Source organism: Neolamprologus brichardi, chromosome 20, assembly GCF_056152115.1.
Source record: "Neolamprologus brichardi isolate AB-2024 chromosome 20, ASM5615211v1, whole genome shotgun sequence".
Taxonomy (NCBI): Eukaryota; Metazoa; Chordata; class Actinopteri; order Cichliformes; family Cichlidae; genus Neolamprologus; species Neolamprologus brichardi.
Genome location: NC_142123.1, coordinates 473861 through 495512, shown reverse-complemented (window position 1 = coordinate 495512; position 21652 = coordinate 473861). Strand labels below are relative to the sequence as shown.

The 21652-nt window shown below is 43.3% G+C and overlaps 1 protein-coding gene across 1 annotated transcript in view; it reads right to left on the bottom strand.

The window, feature by feature from the left end:
* The window catches only part of LOC102793035 (ERC protein 2), a 158419-nt gene that overhangs the window by 99545 nt on the left and 37222 nt on the right, over positions 1-21652 (bottom strand). Inside the window, exons 9-10 of the mRNA XM_087834055.1 lie at positions 4706-4843; positions 1096-1284 (exon numbers count right to left, since the gene is read on the bottom strand). Coding sequence (XP_087690181.1) covers positions 1096-1284; positions 4706-4843 — 327 coding nt within the window. The remainder of the gene's footprint in view (positions 1-1095; positions 1285-4705; positions 4844-21652) is intronic.

Below are 21652 nucleotides of genomic sequence, written 5' to 3'. Positions count from 1 at the left end.
CACAAAGTGTTTAACACTGGATTTAAATTGTTAATTAAATGTTGTTGCATTTTCATAACTTTTCCATACAAAACCTCGGAGCACAGCTTTTACTATACCTAGAATTTGTTAAGTAAAAGCAGCAGAAGTCTCTGCGCTGAAGGACTCGTGAAGGAGTGGTAGATACGTGTGATCAGAATCTAATCAAGCGCCAACATAATTCACCAGTGACCTCCCAAACACTTACAGCACAGCCTGTCCTTTGCCACAGCACTACAGGATCAACAACGCCACATTTAAATGCACGCAGACACAAACAGCAGACGTATCGATGGTTGTTTTTGTGCCGGCATGCAGGGACATGCCGACAGAGACACGCATGTATACAGGTACACAACCGTCTTTTTGAAGAATCTCTAAGTTTACATAACAGGTTTGATTGCTGTGGAGTACACAAAACAGCCTAATTATGGCAGCACTTCTGCCACAGTGCGAATCTGTTTGCTACAAAAAGTTATTGAGCTGCTGCCACTTTCATGTGGTGCGGCATCAACGTTCAAGAAGATATCATTTCACAGGAATGAGATGTGTGTACGCTTATTATGAGTATAAAAGAAAACATTCTCATAAATTCTGGCAGGACAGGGGTCTGTCCAGGCTTGTAAGCCTAGCAGAAGAAAGACGGAGGGAAAAAAGATTGCAAGGCCTTCGACTTGGCTCCCACACAGGGATACAGGATCTCTCAGATCCATAAATCACTCTCTCTTAATTCATCCTTTTATCCCGTGAGACAAAGTGCAGGCAGGCCCTCTGCGAGGAAGTTGCTAACTATACTGTTGATGCTCACGGGAGGTAATAATGTGGAATTACTCTTATTGTAAATGTTAGCATAGTAAGTACAAGGTGCAGGAAGCACATTACAAGCACAACAAACATATAGTGGTTGCACTGATGGTTGTGTGTCTGCAGTCCACACACATAGCAGACCACCTCTCTTGTGTGTTCACAGTGTATTCAATGACTGCAAAACCAAACGTAACAGCCATGCATGCTGCACACACACTTGTGTTTTCTATTATCTAAACATCAGTTCAATAGACTTGAGTCCACACTGACCTCTCCATCTGGTCTCTGGTTCTGCGATGGGCTGGGGTTACCGAGCTGGTTCTGAGGCTGTTTCTGGGGTTGCATGACTGACAGCTTGTCTTTTAATTCGTGGTTCTCCTTTCTCAGCTGCTCCAGCTCCTCCAGCCGAACCCTGTCCTCCCGGTCCTTTTGTTCCCGCAGGTTTTCAATCACTCGCTCCTGAGAAAGTGAGAAGGTATAAGAAGGTCAAATAAAAATTGATCTGGCAAGTATAAGTAGGAATAAGACAAAAAAGTATGTTTATTACATGGAGCAGAAACGACATGAAATAAATCTGTTTTCCATCCATTGTGCAAAGGATCACCAGCCCTGTGCGATTACAATTTTTTCCTATCATTATAAGCAGCATCTTGCCGAATAGGATCTCCAACATTCTTTACAAAGTGTGGCCAAAGACAAACTCATAAATGCCCACCATAAATAATACTGCTATAAATAATCGCAGTGACACAAAGGGATCGGAGCCAAGTAGCACAGAAAGAGGAGGAAGGAAGAGAAGGGCTGAGGGACAGATTTATTGTGAGTGGATTAGACAGTACTGTAGATCACTCTCTAACAACCACACGCCTGCTGATGAACCGCGCTGCAATGTCTCAACTCCTCTCTCTAATCACGTTGGACAGCAGGACAACAGCTTTGGGCTTAAACTGAGTCCACAACATGGGAGGTTGAGCAAGGTGTGCGTGTTAAAGTGAATGTGTGCGTGTTTAGGTGTGGACTGAAATGATTACCAGGGTGTTTATTCAGGTGTTTATTTAGGCGCAGAGCACAGCTCAGCAATGAGACTTTACGACGTGGCATCACCGCATGATTGGCAACTTTAAAGTCCGGGTAATTGGACAAATACATTCACTAACTCGCCCTGGCACAGGACATCACTACACGGAGAGGGCGCGGGAGACCGTGAGAGAGGCTGCTTGGCTAACAGGCCCTGCCCACTTTATGAATATCGAGGATGTGTGGGGCTTAGAGAAAGACACCAGGGTATCATAATAAATCTGGCTCTATGAGGCCCAAGTGCACAGATAAACAACACACACATATGACATCATAGACAAGCACACCAAAGAGCAGTGCTCAGCATGGGCACAGTGCCCCAGCCTGTTAATTAGAACCACAGCAGTGTGGCTAGTGGCTGGCTCCAAGAGCAGGTTTGTGACAGAGTTTGTGATCAGCAAGACACACACTCGTGCTCGTAAACACGTTACACACGCCCTGTGTTGACCACAAAGTCTGAAAAGCCTGCCAGCATTCTCCTCATCACAGCTGAATAATATGTAGGCTGCATCAGAAGTGGTTTCTGGGCAAACAAATGTGCCGGCGCAGAAGAGGGATTTACAGTTTATTGTGCCATTATGCAAGGCTGTGTGCAACGAAAACAAACGTAGGTGCTAAAAGACCCTTTTAAGTGAAAACATCGATGTGCTGTGTCGCTCTGCGTGCTGCGAATACACTGAAACCCTCATTAACCAACATGTATTAACAGACAAAATGCTGGGAGCTTACTGTAAACCCTTCGTGATTGAATAGATACAATCAAAGGCTACAAGCCAATTAAATAACAATCAGGAAATAACAGCGATAAACAAGAACACATACAGAGAGAGGAACAGGAAGTCGAACACTCCTGTATTTGACTCCACTTAGGCTGGTTTTCACATTATCGGTGTCTAAACAGACTGCCTGACAGATAATTCCACAGCGACACTATACGAGCTAAAACTCTTTGAAATCTGCACAATCACATGCAGGACTCCAAGTTTTGCTCTTGCAAGCCAAGAGAAATATATAACAGCAAATGCAAAGGCTCAAATGCTCAGTGGCAGAGGTACAAACGTGGCATCCACTGCAGCACAGCTGGACAGTCACAACTGTCCCAACTGTGAACTCTTAACCAGCAGCCGGTGCCAACGAAACGTAAACCCGTATCGATCTTTAAGCCTGCTGTGCAAACAAACATGTAAATGGGAACCATTTTTTAGCCTCCAGCGCCAAGATGATAATTTTTTAGCCTGTAGTAACAACACATGTGAGCTGGCAACAACTTTAAACATGCAACACAGCGAGGAGAGATGGAGTCCCTCTGAAATCAAGCCAGTCACTTCAAGACAGAGTGTATATATAGCTAGACTAGGATATGACATCTCCATGGCGATGCTGTGTAAAGCAATTCACATCAAACTCGTTCTCTGTTGCAGCAGGTCTGCAGTTAAAGATCGCTGGCACCATTAAACCATGACTGCAAATCCATAAACAAATCACTAAAGATTTGTGTAGACAAGAAAAATAACACCATTATTCAACGCAACAATTAGCTTCAGCTTCTTTACAGGAACGTCTTTGGAACAACGTTAACTCGACGGGCTTTCAATGTGCAAAGATTTAAACACAAAAAAGAAAAGAAGCACATCGGCCAGCAAGGTGATTTCTTTCCCTGTGAGTGGCAGCAGGCTCTGTACTGGTGACCAGCTGGTCTCTCATATTTAAAAACAACAACAGACAATAAGTGTTTACAACGAACATGCAGCCCATCTATCCCCCATGTGGTTGGTTGACCTCGGATCACATGGCAGCTGTTAAGCACAGTGATTGTGTCTACACTGTATCCTCCTGTTCATGTCGACACATGCAACACTGTCTTAATTAACGGCTTTATTCGCTGTGTTATTGTACACACAAATCTGAGTCGTATGTTGGAGCATTACAGATCTGCATTTGGCCCAATTATTGTGTTTATTTGTACAGTTGTCCTTTCTTATTTTATCTGAAGGCCTTTATTGTGATAGATTAAAGAGGAGAGAAACTGAGGATGCACCAAAGAATCAGACACAAAGCTAATATTAGAACAACACTCAGCAGGTACTGATTACATCCCACTGAGACTTTACATCACATGTGCACAGTCTGCCACATGTATGGATGTTTGACTCTGTGCATAGCTTTGTTATCTGTTATTGCATTTCTATTCCAGCCCTGATCTTTGTATTTGCCCAGCACTGTTTCTTCTCCTTATTAAAACGAACATGTTTCACTTCACCCTTGCATTCCTTCACCTCTCCCCCCATTAATTCTAAGGCCACCTCTGCCATCGGGGCTGTGCCTCTTCTGCCACTCAGCTTTTCCATCGCTCCATTTCTCTTACATTTGAGACCTTTATCCTCCTCATTCTATACATCATTCCCTCCCTACGCCCGGTTACAGACATGGACTAATCCTCTGTGTGTGTTCACCTCTACCAGTACCTCATTCTCTGCCTTACTGCTTACAGATAGCACCACATCTAGTGTGGTCTAAGTCTATAAATTAGGATTTTATGTCATTAAATTATGGCTGTGAGTCACAGTAAAGCATGAAAATTAATTAAACCATGAGCCATGTCCTAGCTTCCCTGAAACGCCTGAAAGGGTAAAACTTTCCACATTACTCCACAGCAACCAGAGTTCGACTTTCACATTTTTCAAGCGTTTTTTCCTTTACACCAGCAACAAACAGGACGACATCTCTCTGAAACTCAACCCTTGAGCGTTGACTAACAGAATGATTTTCACCTTACTTACAGTGCTTTCCCCATCACTCTTACCTTTTCTGATAAAGCTTCTTCCAGTGTAGCCAGAGCCGTGTCTGTGTTGCTGGAGTCGGTTTGAAGGCCCTGAACCCTTTCCCTCAATCCAGCCACCTGTTTGTCCTTGTCCTTCAACTGTTCCAGCAGGTTCTCAATCTGCGGAGAAAGAACAATGAGAGTGAAACAAAGGAAATCCCATCAGTGGGATATTGTTGTTAAACAAACACAAAATATTCATCATGACAGATGGAGTCACACAGAAGTTTAGACCAAACTTGGAAAGTTAAGTAGCATTTTTACCCAGTTCTAACCAACTGAAGGCTCACAACTGGAGATTGTTTGAACCGCTTAAATACTTTTTGGCCCCTGGGGACTCATCTAGAAGAGGAATCCAAACACTGAGCAGTTTGTAGAGCTTCTGACTGCGTTTTCCTGCTGTTTTGTCATCGATCCTGATGTGACGTCTCAGAGACGGCAGTGAAAGCCTCGATACAGCAGTTTGCATCACAAGAATTATAGATGGAAGCACAGCATGCAAATACATTTATTGTATGTCTGTGCAAAGCTTGTATTGAAACAGTAAAAACACCAGTGCACTTCTCTGTGGCTGTGCAATATTATTGTATGTTTTAATCTACTGCACCACAGCTCTTGTGTTTCTTGTCTTTTTTTCTTTATATCACTGTGTGTAGAACAAGTTTTGCAGATGGTTTTCTGTCATTTCTACAGTTTCTTGCTGTATTTGTGTCCTGAGCTTTTACAGAGTCGCTATCAGGCAGCACTGTCAAAACTTCTGTTGTAATTTTTAATCATCAGTAAAACTTAAAAATACATTTAACATGTGTATCAGTGTAAACACCTATTTATGCATTTATAATAGTGTATCTTTGTGTTGCTGCTGTATTCGTACTGTCACGCTGTTTTGTGAAATCCTCCCTCAGTCACTTTATTAGCTTTTCACCTGCTTATTAACACAAATGTCTGAGCCAATTGCATGGCAGCAACTCGTTGCATTAAGGCATACAGGCATCCAGACAACCCCACTCATGTTCAAACTGAGCATTAGAACGGGGAAGCTGATTTTAGTGACATTGTTTTTGGTGCCAGGCAGACTGGTGTGAGTATTTGAGAAACTGCTGGTCTACTGGGATTTTCCCACCCAGCCATCTCTAAGGTTTACAGAGAATTATCTGAAAGAGAAAATAGGCAGTGAATTGCATCCCCATGGCATGAAAGGTCAAAGAAGAATGAACAGACTGATTCCAGCTGACAAGAAAGCAAAATAACTCAAATAATCACTCGTTGCAACCAAAGTTTGCAGCAGAGCATCTCCTCCAAGCAGACTGACCACCGTGTACCGTTCCTGTCACCTAGGAACAGGAAACTGAGGCTGTAATTAACATGGGCTCACAAAAACTGGAAAACAGAAGATTGGGGGGAAAGTGCCTGAATGAGTTTCCATTTCTGCTGTGACATTTAGATGACGGGTTCAGAATTTGTCTTAAAAATCATGAAAGCGTTCATCCAGCTTATCGAGAGTTCAGGCCAGTAGAGGTGTGGGGGATATTTTGGCACACGTGGACCCTCTCAGCCGCCTGTACAGTCACCTTAGACGTGTGGTGTAATGAGAGATCTGCACATTGGATCGACTGTGCTGCTCACATGACAGCAAGAAACAAAATCTCTGAGAAATGCTCGCAGCACCTGGTTGAATTTGTGTAAACTGGGAAAGTTTTCAAAAGTAAAAGGGATCCAAACTGGTAGCAAGGTGTACCTAACAAAGTGGCCAGAGAGAGTAGAGTGGACAGCAACTCCCGTTCCTTGAATCTATGTCCAACAGACAGTATGGCATCAACAACATCCGCCTTATCAGTTTAGTAGCTTTATACTAAGAGTTAATTCAGCCCATTGACTTGCAGGACGTCTGCCTTCTTGCAGCTAACCTCATGTTGCTAAAGTGGTGGTGTAACAGTCAGTTGTGGTGTTCAGCTGCCTTTATCTGATGAACATCTGCAAAACAGAACAAAAGCTCGGATGCACACACACAAAAGCACACAAACACAAAACGCTCGGAGCTGTACCAAACAAAACACTAACAGATGCAGCTGGAGATGCAGCGCCATGCAATGAGACTGCAGAGGTCTACAAATTAGTTTCAAAGGGACATCTGGTGATAATGCATGTTAATGTGGTGACAGGGACTTGTACAAGCACATCTGATGTTCCCTTGAATTCTGGATTAATATGATTATCATGAAAAAAGATGAAGTTCTTCTTTAGTAGTTTTTGTTTCAACAGACAAAGTGTCCCATTCCCTCACCGCTGCTATGGATTAATAACACAAGTGACCCAAGTGATGCATTGTCAGACCAGGGCTTGTAAGCCTAACCGTTGTACAACAAAAGGGATTCGTTGTTTAATGAACATGAGATTCCAGTTTTTCAAAAGCCCTCCGGGCACCAGGAGACCACAGTTTACTGCAAAAGTGGCAGGGTAAAAAAAAGTTGCATTCCAGTCATGGGTGCATAGATAGATAATGTTCAAATCTCTGCAGCTATTTTACAAATGAATCCAATTAGACTAGACTTTGGTGTTTTCTGCTCCCCGGAGGGCAAGAGTGAAGATTTACGGGAGCCATCTTGGTTTTGGAATTTGAGGGAAAGTGATAGAAGGGCTGGAAAAAGCAGCCAAGACCCCTCGGCTGATCTTGATAGGTTAATAACAGTCATTACACAACCAAGCTAAAGGCTCTGGTAGGTTAGTCCACCACCGACAGAAACATTAGAGCCTTCAGGGAATGATGGGAAAGCTTCACACTACCAGACTGAGATAAAGTTCCCAGTAATTCCTGATTGCCGTGGGTGTGTTTGATGGCATTTTAGGATGGACACTGTGAGAAAAGGGAGGGGCATGTGGGTGGCTCCATTCATTCTTTCATGTTTCTCTCATTTAAAATGAATGAAGTGCTTTTATTTACTTAACTGGGATGTAAGTGCATGCAAGTCAAAGCAACAAACACACAATTCATGGTGAAGGCTGACAGATTATTCGAGACTGTAACAAAATGCAAGAAATAAAGGAGGAAATACATGAAAACTTTGTGGCCTCTGGTTGTAGGGGCCTTGTTGTCAAACGCACACACCGAAACATACAGTACACATGCACTCATGCACACCCTTGTCCCTGTGGGCTGCATGGAGCCCTACTTTAGGCCAAATTGAGCGTGTCACCCCTGGTCCTTAGATAAATGATTACATTCTTCACCAGTCTTAAGTTTGCTTTGGCCTGGTCCTACAAAATAACAACCGCTCGATGAAATATTTAGCCTCGTCGCTTGGCCCGCTGTGAAATTGTGCAGAAAAACATTAGAGGCAACTTAAACCTTATAGCAGCGGATCAAAATGAGCCGAGCGACTCGCGGATATGGGAAAGAGGGCAAGGAATTCTATCAGAACTCTCCAACTTCAATCGCGCACTCTTAGGAGAAATGTCCTGTGTGGACAGGCGAGGAGCAGGGCAGCTGAGAGGGGGCCTCTCTTCCAGTAGCTCGGTTGTTATGATGAGAACAGCAGTCGCTCATTTTATCTCCCTGTGCATGAGGCGACCTCAAACTAAACTCCCGCATCTCTCTCTCTCTTCCTTTCATGCACACACACGTGCATGCACATGCACACACACACACACACACGTGCATGCACACACACACGTGCATGCACATGCACACACGCACATGCATGCACACACACACACTGAAGCCTTTTATCACTGAACTATTGGGCATCTGTCATACCATTCTCCAACCAAACACACCTCCCCATGGAGGCGGACCACCTACAGCAGCCATCTTCCAGAGCAGGCACTGCGATGTGGACTCTCCGTTTCAGTAAGTGTGTATCCTCTCGAGAAACCATGACGTCTGTCTCAGTCGTCTCCCACACACATGGCGCTCTGTTTGACTGTTTTGACTGATAAATTGATCAAAAAGCTGATATTGCAGGAATAGGTTCTCATTAAAAGTGGGAGTGCTGATGTATACCTCTCACTGACCTTGACTCTGAACATGCTATTGATAGTTGGAGTTCAAACACGCAGCTAAAAAAATGAAACACAGCAAAGCACTTTATTCCATTTGTCCGCTGTGTTTGCAAATCCGCTGGGAACCGTGTTTTTGCATTGCAGTTGTAGTCTGTTAAACATAATTAACACAAGCTGAGTTCTAATGTAACGGGAAAGAAGTATCAGGCTCTGTGTCTCTGGCAAAAACGGTCATCTAAAAGCAGCTTGTTCCGGAGGAGAACCACAAACCCGGTCGACCCGTCTGTCGTCCAGCCAACTGAGAACTAGAACTCTGCCAGAGGAATCATTTCTCCAGAACACAAAGGAGACCAGGGTGGAGTGTGACCACCATAAAAATACAATCATTTGTATTTTTAAAACACTTTTGTACCAATAAAAATACCAAACAATAATTGGCTGCACTTTCTGAAAGGCAGCTTACTTGTCATCGCCTCTGAAAATATGACGGCGACAACTGTAAAACCCAAAGATCCTGGCACTGACATCCATGCGCGCATGCTTTCATATGCTCAAACACACATAAGCAAAAACACAGAGCGGCAATAAAAGCGAAGTGAACAACATGCAGTAACTGTACGCGCATTTCTCTGGAGAAATCTAGGTCACCGTTAAACAGAAACAGTACAGACATCTACATGCTGGAAATATCATACTGCTATGTCAAGCACGCCGCAATCACACACAGCCGTGGTAGTGTACGCTTAAATGTGTGTGCACGCATATTGTTCCCATCTCCAGCCATCAAAGGCTGTTGATTCCTGGATTAATAAAGGGCTCCTTCCTGCTTCTGAGCACTCACACACGGCTCTTCAAAGAGAAACGCAGCCTATGTCATGAAGAACAGGGAGCACGGTGACCTTTCAGCGTGAGCTGGGTGTGCTTGCACTTCATTTAACCCATGTCCCACCATCACCCCCCATCTCTGTCTATGAAAGGCAACAACATGGGCAAAACTGGCAGAACGGAAAGACCGATAATATGTACGTTGGCGCCTCCATGTGGTAACATGCCGTCATAAGTTCCCTGTTTAATTTGGAGTGGATCCTTTAGATTTAATGTCAGGGGTTTGCTTTGTGTGATTCATCACCACTAAGTTCTTTGAAGTGTGTATATACAGCATTATATACAGTATGTTATCTTGTTTACCTGTTTACAGAGCAGAGTGACACAAAGGACATAATGTCTTCTCTGGCTTCAGACTTTACCTGCACAACCTGGAAATCCACGAACACTCAAAACACTGCCTCATTTTGGCAGCAATACCAGGAAGCATCAACAATGCAGAACAGGAAATTCCCACCATTGCCTAACAGCAGATTCACCAGTACTGAGCCGTATGGCTGAGAATGTGAACGCCAACACGACACAGTGACCTTCAACACCTTTCCCAGATTCCCATCGGATGTCGTTCCTAATGTTGTGCAGCTCTGCTTGAAGATTCGTTATTGGTTCTCGGCCGTAACGCCACGAGACGAGTGCTGCCCCAGAGAGGAGTTAGGTGAAGTGTGATGCTCAAGTTCTGGAATCATCCACACTTTGCTTAATGAGGAAAAACTGAAGTCATTTATCTTTAATTTTGCTAATGTGCTGCTGCACATCAAAGAGCCAATGACTCTGTCTGTGTGAATGAAGAGGTATATCTCGACCACCTCGGCTTCAGAGGAGAAGTATTTATAATATTCTTTTCCAACCGTGCGTTTGTGAACAGGAGAATAACATTTGTATATATAATTACACATTTATTAGTAATTAATGGCTATAACAGTAAAGTTATTACCGAGAAACAAGAAAAACAGCTGTTAAACAATGTTGTTACTACTTAATTAAATAATGCAAACAGATTTTTTTAGCTCTTTTGATGTGTTGTCCAACACTTGGCTGCAGAAGAGAGCTTAGCTAATTGCACAAACGTGTTCTGCTACTGTGTGCTTGCATGTGACTTCGTGTCAGTGCAATGCCATGAGACCAAAAAGGAGCATGCAGAGGCAGACAAGCAGGCAGAGCCAAGAAAAAACAGCTGAAATGCAACTGGAAGCAAGCGAAAGAGACAGAATCCTCTACGGGTTTCACTACGATTACAACTACGGGCTGTAACTCTTACAGAAGCTTCCTCGCCATTACCCCAACATTCATTCTGCTTCTTACCACCAGTGACTGCTCACAAATACAAAGGTGCTCTGTGTTCTTTAGAGAAACATGTGCTCTCATTTGTATGCAGCCACAAAGGCACGTAAACATACACAAATGTAGACAGACATTCACTTTGTGCTCGCAGACAAGCAAGAATACAGAATACATAAAAACCTTATAATTCAAGGCTACTTTCTATATGTTTACGAGCAAGCAACTCTCATTGTATGAGCTCATTTAAGAGGTCATATTATATTTTAGAAGATAGGAATATCATTTACTGTCCTTCATTTGGGAAATTCAAGTGTTCCAGCAGCAAAGTGACAGGCAGATGGAGCATGTAGTTTCCCAAAATAGCAAAGAATAAAGTCCAACAGTCGAACAGCTGCTGGGAGAAGGGACCTGCGATAACACTCGTCTGTGCACCGAGCATGCAGCAGTCTGTCACAGCTTCATGCATGGGGTGGAAGACATAAACAAAGGGTGTGTTTGGATACCTGCATTTTAACTGCAAACCTTTTGTAAAATCTACATATGAAAAAAAAGAGTAGCTGGTCATACTGCAAGTGATTTTGGAAATGCATGAACATAAAGGGGTGTATGCAGGAGTCCAATTCTGGTTCAACCTCCTTTTTTCTTTCCTTACAGAAAGTTCTTAAAGAGATATGCCTGTACTCACAGAAGCTGTGGTAACAAAAGCATGTTTCCTTTTGCCCGTTTCTTTTCTTTTTCACCAGGCCAGCTGACCAATAACAGCACATTGGGCTTTTCAGAGGGAGCGCGGTCTTGAAGGGACAGGAGCTGAAACTGTTGTACACAGAAGGAGCTGCATTAATGAACAGAGAGAGAAATATGTTTTCTGAACATGAAAGAAAGGGCTTCTGTTAAAGCACAGGCACTAAATAAAATTGGTAACCTCTAAATGAGCATAAAATAACCTCAATACATGAACTAGGTTAAAACACCCACAAATTTTCTGGTCAGATATTATGTTAAATAGGTCGAAAAAAGGAATTTGGACAAAGAGGCCACGCTGAACAACAGAGTGAAACATGTATAGTAAAGAAGCCAAAGCGTCAGCGTTTCTGCTTCACTAGAGCTTATAATTGAAAAGCCAGTTAGAGAGGAAAAAAACAACAACAAAAAAATTAAATATTTAACCTCCCACCACCTCAACCTACCAATTGGGGGGAAAGTGCGTGCACACAAAATTATAATAGGGGTCTGAGTAATTTCAGATAAGATCTTGGGAACAAATGAGGGCAGCTGTGAGATGGTTTACAGTTATTTTAACTTGTTGGCTAAATGTAGAGAGGCTCGTTCTGCAGAATATAACACACATCTGAACTACAAACACCTCTTTAGACTGTTTCAACACTGACACTGACACAAAGTAACAGATGCATCTAAACAATGGCAACATTTATACAAGCTCTACTGTTTGTGTAGACCTGGTGCAAAGACACTTCTTTTACCCAAAGAAGCAGGAAATCATATCCACCAGTATAGTTCTGGACTTTCACTGTAACATGTGGCTTATTCTGAACATACAGCCTCTGCAGAATACAGGCACACAATCAGGTTGTGATTATTATCACGAATGTTGGGCTGGGGTCAGGCAATGGGGGCTACATATAACATTTACACATTTGACAAGTAGACGTCCTCCCCCTCTCTCCGCACATTCTTCCAGAAAGTAATTCACTCAGAAACCTTCCACGTGCATTCAGACATGAACCCACACACGTGTAGAGATACAACACCCACCGACCTGCAGACAGAAAGACGAAGCGAGCATTGTTTTCCCACCGATGTATTCTGGTTGACCAAATAGCAAAGTGAGCAGAGAGAGACTCCTGCAGACCCAGACAGGCTGCACTGGTGCAAGCTCGGCCGTATGTGAATGTGTCTGTGTGTGTTGGCCAAGTTGATCCACGTCCACGATCTTTAGACTCAAGACCCTATCTCTGCCCCCCTCAGCTGTGGAATGCTGCAATGATTGCTGGGTAATTACCCCGATGCTTTAGTCCTCTGCTCCCAGCACCATTAGTATTAAATCTTTTCTTTTTCTTCACTTTGGAGGGAGGCAATGGCCGTCCTTTGATCAGGAAGAAAGAAAGAAAGACCGGCCACCCGGCGGGGACCACAGCAGCTGTCTCCACCTGTGGCTGCTGACCCAGGCCCACTTTACAGTGATCTGGTCAGACAAGTGAAATGCAGTGTACAGTCGTATCATTCAGCTCCAAGTGGTCAAAGTTTGACCCATTTTCTCCTGATAGTATTAGGCATTCATTTTAAGTGCCTGTCTTACATGCTATGAAACACTTTGGTTGAAGCAGGTCAGCTGGAGTGATAGCGTGCCGTCATCATGATGCAGTCAGATTTGAGCTCTTCATTGAGTTGGAGAATCATCAAACACATTTGATTACTTGAACTGAAGTATGTATTTGTGGTCAGGCAAAAGATGGACTGGAATAGCTGGGGGCTGACATATGGCCCAATGCTAGGGTTGTCTTGACTGATGTGTAGCCTGGCTCCAATCAGCCAGCCTCAGGCTCTCACATTAACCCTGGCTGATTGCTGATAGGAACAGAGCGGGATACAGGGAGGCCTATCACAGGCAGTTTACCAGAACCTCCCCAGCTACGATGGGCTTATCTGCAGCCGTGTCTCTGCGCTGTGATTGGTCAGCTGGAATCCATTAGGATGAAAGGCATTGGTGGCCTCATCACAGATCTATCAAGATCACACACACTAAAGCAGGAACATGAACGTAGATGTGAAGAGTTATCTGCACGGATCTCTGAGCTGCTGCACACACAAGCGCTCACCTGGAATACGTACGTCCTACAGATGTGTGCAGCAAAGGCATATACTGTAAAACAGACGAGCAAACTGACTGACACGTAGCCGATGCAATCAGAGGTCTTCCAACAGACCTGCTGGAACACCTTTTACCCCTTTTATCCCCCAAGAATCGTGAATATATCTTTGCTTTGGCACATCGCACTATTATGTGTGTTTAGCAGTAAGAGGAGCTGATTTTGTTTTTTTAATGGAATATATTTGGCTTGGACTGTTGACATGACAAAAAAAGCCGTTCAAACGGTAAATATAAAACTTGCTAAAATAAGCAAAGCTTCCTGGCTTGGATTAGAAAATCTACCAAAAGATGCCAACTTTCAACCCTTTTTAGATTTCTATATCAAAACCTGTGGACAAGTTTCCATCAGTATTAAGGGCTGATCGTACACCAAAGTGTCACCGGACATAATAACCTGTTTTAATTGAAAGCGCTTATTAACAATGGCAGCCCTCCTCTACGTGGCCTCACCTCAACAGCTGCACGTTGATTTAGGCAGGCAACTAAAGTTTCCACAGCACAATGTGTTAGCATCACTCCAGATAGACGTTTTAATCACGTCTGAGCCCTCCAAGCAACTAATTATACTAACATTCACCTGGGAACAGCACCGAAGAAGAAAACGAGAGGAAACACATGCAGCGACGGGGGAACGGTTAAAGGTAAGTGAAGCTGTGAGGTGCACTGTGAACTTGTAGAGGTGGAAAGTATACATAGTCTTCAACACGCTCAAACCTGTAACTGAAGCCACCATGTGACTATCAAAATATCTAATTTGGAGTTGGGGTAGCAGTCAGGGCCTATACCTCCCTGGGTCACCTACGAGAGGCTGACTCATTTTAAAAGACACAATGACCTGCACGATTAATCGTTAGAAAATCGCGATCTCGATTCATAGTTATGTGCGATCTCATTTCCAAATGACAACGATTTTTTGAAAAAAAAAGACAACGATTGTACCGCATTTTGATCCGGGACGTAATCTGCATGAAAACAAGCGCTCACTCTTCCTGCTCAACAAATGACGAGGGCGGAGCTTATACCACGTGATACAGAAGCTGGCTGCTAAAATTAGCAGGGAAAACAACGGAGAGCACGTCAGGGATGACGAGAAAGTGACAGGAGAAAATCCGTCCCGGTCAACCACCCAAACATCAATAACGGGAACCTTATACAGCGCTTCCCTATACCCGTCGAACCGCAGGCACAAAGAAATTACTGAGGCTATTACTTATCACCTGACCAAAGATATGGCTCCATCAACACTGTGCAAAACGAGGGATTTAGGAAAACGATCAACACCCTAGACAAACGCTACACAGCGCCGTCCCGCAACTATTTTTCTATTGTTGCTCTACCTGCTCTATACACGCAGTGTCGAGCAACGGTGGAGACGCAATTTCAAGCAGTACAACATTTTGCGGCAACGACAAAACGTGAGACATTTGTTGTTTTTATGTTTATTTATTGTTTTTATGTTCAGTCTCAACTGTTACGAAGTAGATGTGCAGTTAATAAGTGCAATAAATATTTATACTGGAAAAGAAAATCGTGAGAGAATCGTGATCTCAATTCTAAGCAAAAAATCGTGATTCTCATTTTATGCAAAATCGTGCAGCCCTACAATGACCTCAACATCACTGACGATGTGTCTCATCATTTTAAAAAAGACACACTTGTTATCACTGTTTTGTGTAACTGTTTGACATGCTCAGTGATAATCAGATGCACACATCTGTTTGTCTGTTTAGCTATTTAACTACTAGCCCAACTGCAACCACGACAACAAAAGGACCAATTCAACCTCCTCCCTTGGCCGTAAATCACACCTAATTCCAACCTCAACTCTAAAAAACTCTTAAGCCTAAAACAGCCTTTGTCTCAAAGGCCAAAAGGTCTGTCCAAAAGGGACAACCAGTCAAAACGCCCTCCCTTTCCAAAACTGTCTTCACTTCCAAGGTCAGCACAGCTATTCTTGTTGCACTGACATTTCACTGTGGACAGCCTCACCCAAACCCTAACCCCTTCATTAGGACCAGGCTTCGGCCCCCATGAGAACTACTGGTCTCGACGAGGTTGGTGGACGCGGAAAAAGCCTGTTAAGATGTAACAAAAACGCACACAGCTACACACACACAATAAACACTGTGTCAATGCTGGACTAATATGTTCCTTCTATCAACATGCAGCATTTCCTCTTGCTATCCATATGCATTACACTCAACAGTACTAGTGTGTTGGGACGATGTGTAACATATTTGGGAGGAGAAACGGCAAAGAGAGAAAGTGGAACACTGAAGGTTGTTTTGGGAAATATCTATGTGGGTACAAAAGGTGTAAAATGTAGAAGACATTACAACAAGATTAAAATTAAAATCTTTCAAGCAATGTTAAAGCTCATTAACGATAAAACATTGAAGACAGACGAACAATTGCTCCAGAGAGACAGTGAGCGGAGAGCTGAGTGGGGGAGGAAAAAGAAGAAATGCATAAGGCCAGGGGACAACTCGATTTATCTTCATATCAATCTCTTTCTCTCTCTACTTTTCTTCACAATCAAAGGGCTGGCCATGTTGATGACACCAGGCCAGAGCCAGTGATGAAAGGGTCTGGCAGAGGATCCACCCAAACAGAGGTTGGTTCCCCTGAGAATGTCTGAGCGAGACCTGCTAAACACTATAATAGCTATAAGAGGGGCCCTTGTGTACACGGCATCCATACAGACGCACAAACATTCACACATTGTGCTCGGTCTGCAGCACATGTAATCGAATCTCCCTGCCTGTGGTTGCTATAGGAGGCAACATGATAGGGGATACTATACTTCCATGCATACAGACAGCCTTTTTAAAAGCATGAATATGGATCGAGATGACCACAATGTTTGAACATGAATAACATATGTAAGGCAAAACCACACCACAACCGGCCATGCATATGTACCTCCCACAGCCCTACCCCCTCAGAGAAAGAGGAAGAAAAAAAAGAACCAAAAATGAGAAAATAAATAAATAAATGCATCATTATGCATTGGTCATGGTCTCATAGACCAAGGGCTTGAACAGAGCTTCCACTGTTCTGCATGACACACAAGACCAAAATGCCCACACAACTTTTTTTTGTCATTCAAAGACCGTTTCCTCATTATTTTGAGTTAAATTAAGCCTCTTGCTATTAAAATCACCCAGGGCTCAAACTATAGCAGTGACATCATGGTACCATGCAATAATTCATGGTGAACATCCATGTCGATGCCAGCAAGAGAAAATTCCTCTCACTCTCTTGAAACAGAGAACAAGGCAGTAATGGCACAAACTGCAATGTAAGCTAGTCTGTGTCGCAGCGTCTGTGTAATAATTTAAAAAAGGGGTAAAAAAGCACCACATGTCAGAAACCCTTAAATATCAAATTCAAAAGGGCCTCACAGATATAAACATGGCTTTACTGCATCTTTATGAAATTGTTAATTAATACATAAAATGAAACCAATAAATCTGATGAGGAAAGCTAAACATGTCATTAATTAGTCTGTTTAGATGAAAACTAAACCAGAAATTCCACAGAAAAGAAAAACTGCAAGAGAACAGTAATTATTCAAAAATCCAAGATAACACAGGAGTGGGCGGGGCAAATCAAAGGACGCTAAACTGCCACGAAGAACATGCGTGTAAACGAGACTGATGCCGCAAACCTGTTGTCCTGTTTTTCAGCTTACTCCCGTCCGTATCGTATCACACTCACATCCAACAGGCTGTTCTTGCTCTTAGACACAACGACACACACACACTGACCCACACAGGAATCCAATATCATGCACCAGTTGACCTGTCGTCAGCCTTTATCATTCTCACCAGCTCTCTGGGTGGCGGGTGCTGTTTGCAGTGAAGACAGAGAGCCTGTCGCAATAAAACAGATGCATCATCTGAAGCCTCAAAGCTCTTTTCATCAGCGGGGGAACATATATGAGAGATTAATAGCTCTGTGAAATCTGTTTAGTTGACTCATTGGAAGCTGAAAATTTTATGAAGAGGCTTGGCACTTTCCATAAGATTTAATCTAAACCTCATTACATCGTGTCATGAAAGTAAAAACAGTGCTTGTACACAGCACATGTCTTAGTTATTGAAATAATATTCTCATGACGTTTTTTCTTTTCTCCAACTGTGCGGTTTGTCATATCAAAATGTCCCTAGTGAGGGAAATGTAACCCCACGGTTTTAGAAAAACTTTATTCAACACTGAGAAGTCTTCAGACACAGCTGGGGGTGTGGGGGTGTGGGGGCTGGTGGCAAAATAACTTCAACAGGATAAGACTGGTAAGGAAACAAGCCACACTCCTGTCTTTCCTCTTGTATACAGATCTGTAAGTTATAGCCCAAGCCTGCTGGGAAACGGGAAATTTCGAAAACAAATCAGTACGAAATGGTCAGTTTACACAGAGCGGTTACAGTGCGCACAAAGTTAGTCAAAGAAGTGTACTTTTCAAAGGAATCATATCTAGAGATCATGACTAGCATTTCCATTCCACTGAAAAAATGTGACCCAGATAGCAATAACATTAAGATATCTTTTTAAAAATATTCCCATAAAAGGATTAGTCACATGACACGGCTGCTTCTCCCAAAGGCCACATTTTCTCACATCCTTCGGGGTTATTTAGCCACACAAACACGTACAGTCATATCTGTCTTTCTGGCAACAGAAACCAGTTTAAAAATCATGTAAATTACAGAAACACTGAAACTGAGTTCTTTCTTTTTCTTTCTTTTGTTTTTAATTAAATTCATTGAATTTGTATCTAATGTCAGCAAACAGTTTCAGAAAAAGTGCAACATTTACTCTTCTGTTGCATCACATCTTCTTCTTTTAACAACATCCTACAAAAGACTTTGGGTACAAGCCGTTTTAGAGTCTTCATCTACAAAAAGGTTTTACCTTCAAAGCACTAACAGCCATAATAGTGGTGCGGACGTTTTTCACACCATATGCATGAACACAACCCGATGCCATCACTCACACTGGCTTCCAGTTTTCAGCTCCTCATCTTAACTGAACTCAGGCCGAGGAAGTGGGTGGCTGTTTCTGGATGTTACTTTGCACTTTTGTATCTTCGTCATAAGCTAAAATAGTTGGAACGTTAACACACAAGTTAGTGACCCAATAATTTCCCCCCTTCAGCGTAACTCCAATATATCACCTACACCGACCTGCAGCACAAAAAGTACCTTGTACAGATCATTACAACACGTTTTGCTGTAAACCTTTGCTGTAAACCCTGGCAAGAAAAGGTTGTTGCAGACCATGATAATGAGACCCCCCCCCCCCCCCCCCCCCCCCGTTATGCACACTGTTATGCACTATATCACTATTACATGCCATTACCTTTCTTCTTTAACTTGGTTGGCAGATACTGCATGTTCTTGGTCTGTGCTCACTGCTCTCACCATCTTGCCAAGCGTTACTCTTGTGTCTCGTTTCCATCTCTCTGTGCTTTTCTCTCATGTCCAGCTGCAGCAGATGGACAGCACCTCCATGAGGCCGGTTCTACCAGAGGTCTCTTCCTGTTCTTTCTCTTGATGGCAGCCAAGTGCATGCTCATTGGGTTTTCTCTCTAATACTGTAGGGATTTTACCTTAAATTTAAAACACCGTGAATATGACTGTTGTTGTGGCCTGCACTATATAAACTGAGTAAATAGCCGTTTGGTTGACCCTTCCCCAAACATACACCAAAGCCAAAAAACTCAACCAAACAAGCAAATACAAAATAGCTCGACTGGATTAAACTGCAAAACTCTGGTAGAGACAACCAACTAATTCAGCCCTTTTGTGCTTCTAAAAGAATTTCAATGACATGCTGTGCTTCAGAAGCAAAAAGTTGGCAAAAATGTCTTTGCTATTTCAGAAACCTCTTAAAAAGTAGGCAAACTATCACATCTACCTGGAAAAAGAGACACGGAAGAAACCTTTGTGCAAAGAGGCGAAGATAAGCAAGATGAAAGAGGAGCCGGAGATGAAAAAGCAAAGAAAGGCCAGAAGTTGAAAATCTGAAAGTGAACTCAAAGTCAAAGTGCACTCAACATTGAGCTCACAGTCTTATGAGACAAGGAATGTCTTCCAGCTGGCAAGGGAGGACAGAGAAGAAGAAAGAAAAGCCTTTAGGAGAGGACTCAAGAGTGGTCTTTAGCAGGAAGACATTCAACATGAAAAGAAAGAAGATGGTCATGGCAAGAGCGGCCTACAAGAAAAGTCAGACTTTCAAATGATGAGGGAAGTTTTCCAGCTGGAGAAACTGAACATGAAAACAAAACCCCACTTTGAACAAAGAACCGAGGATGCACTTATGGAGGGCTTTGCATGGTGAAAACAACGAGATGATTGATGATATTAAGTCTTTTAAGATAGAAAAGGATGAGACAGCAATGTTGAGAAAGGCCTATTTCCAAGAGAAGAAAGACATTCAGAGCATTGCACAGGCTTTCCAGTTGGAGAAGCAAAGCACAGAAAAAGAAAGAAGAGGATAACCTATACTGACGAAATTATGACTTTAAACTAAAGAAAGACAACGTGAAAATAACCACAACGCACAAAGAGGAAACTCAAAAAAATGATGGCAGAGAGTAGAAAAGGAAGAGTTAGCTTTAAAAAGGAAGGGCTACATTCAGGTAAAGGTATCAAGAGTATGTGATGCTTTCCAGCTGAACAACTAGAAGGACTAGAAAGAACAGCCCATGTTAGGAGCTTAAATTCAAGTGGAGGAGGGGCTTTAAAACTGACAGACAGAAAGGTGTTGGAGACAGAAAACAAACAATGACAACAATAACGGAAAAAGAACAATTTACTGGACTTATTTGTCACCACACACACAGGAACCACTTTGTCAGCAACAAAGGCTTTCTTTGAGCCAAGGATGGAAATACTCACAACCAAGATGCTCACGGTGCTGTCAAACTGTTTTAGTACCAAGCAGCCAAATGTGAGCATCCACCCATCCACCCATCCATCCATCCATCCATCCACCCACCCATCCATCCATCCACCCATCCATCCACCCATCCACCCATCCATCCATCCATCCATCCACCCACCCATCAATCCATCCATCCATCCATCCACCCATCCATCCATCCACCCATCCATCCATCCACCCATCAATCCATCCATCTATCCACCCATCCATCCATCCATCCATCCACCCACCCATCAATCCATCCATCCATCCATCCATCCATCCATCCACCCACCCATCCACCCATCCATCCATCCATCCACCCACCTACCCATCCATCATCCATCCATCCACCCATCCATCATCCATCCATCCATCCGTCCATCCATCCATCCACCCATCATCCATCCATCCGTCCATCCATCCATCCATCCATCCACCCACCCATCCATCCATCCATCCATCTACCCACCCATCCAGCCATCCATCCATCCACCCACCCATCCATCCATCCATCCATCCACCCATCCATCCATCATCCATCCATCCATCCACCCATCTATCCACCCACCCATCCAGCCATCCATCCATCCATCCATCCATCCACCCACCCATCCATCCACCCATTCACCCATCCATCCACCCATCCACCCATCATCCATCCATCCATCCATCCATCCATCCATCCATCCATCCATCCACCCACCCATCCACCCATTCACCCATCCATCCATCCATCCACCCATCCACCCATCATCCATCCACCCACCCACCCATCCATCCACCCATCATCCATCCATCCATCCATCCACCCATCATCCATCCATCCATCCATCCATCCACCCATCCATCCATCGAACTGGAATTTAAGAGTATAGGAATTTTGGAACAGGAACCTTCTTGCAGTGAAGCTATGCAATCAATTTTAAAATAAATTCACTGGAATT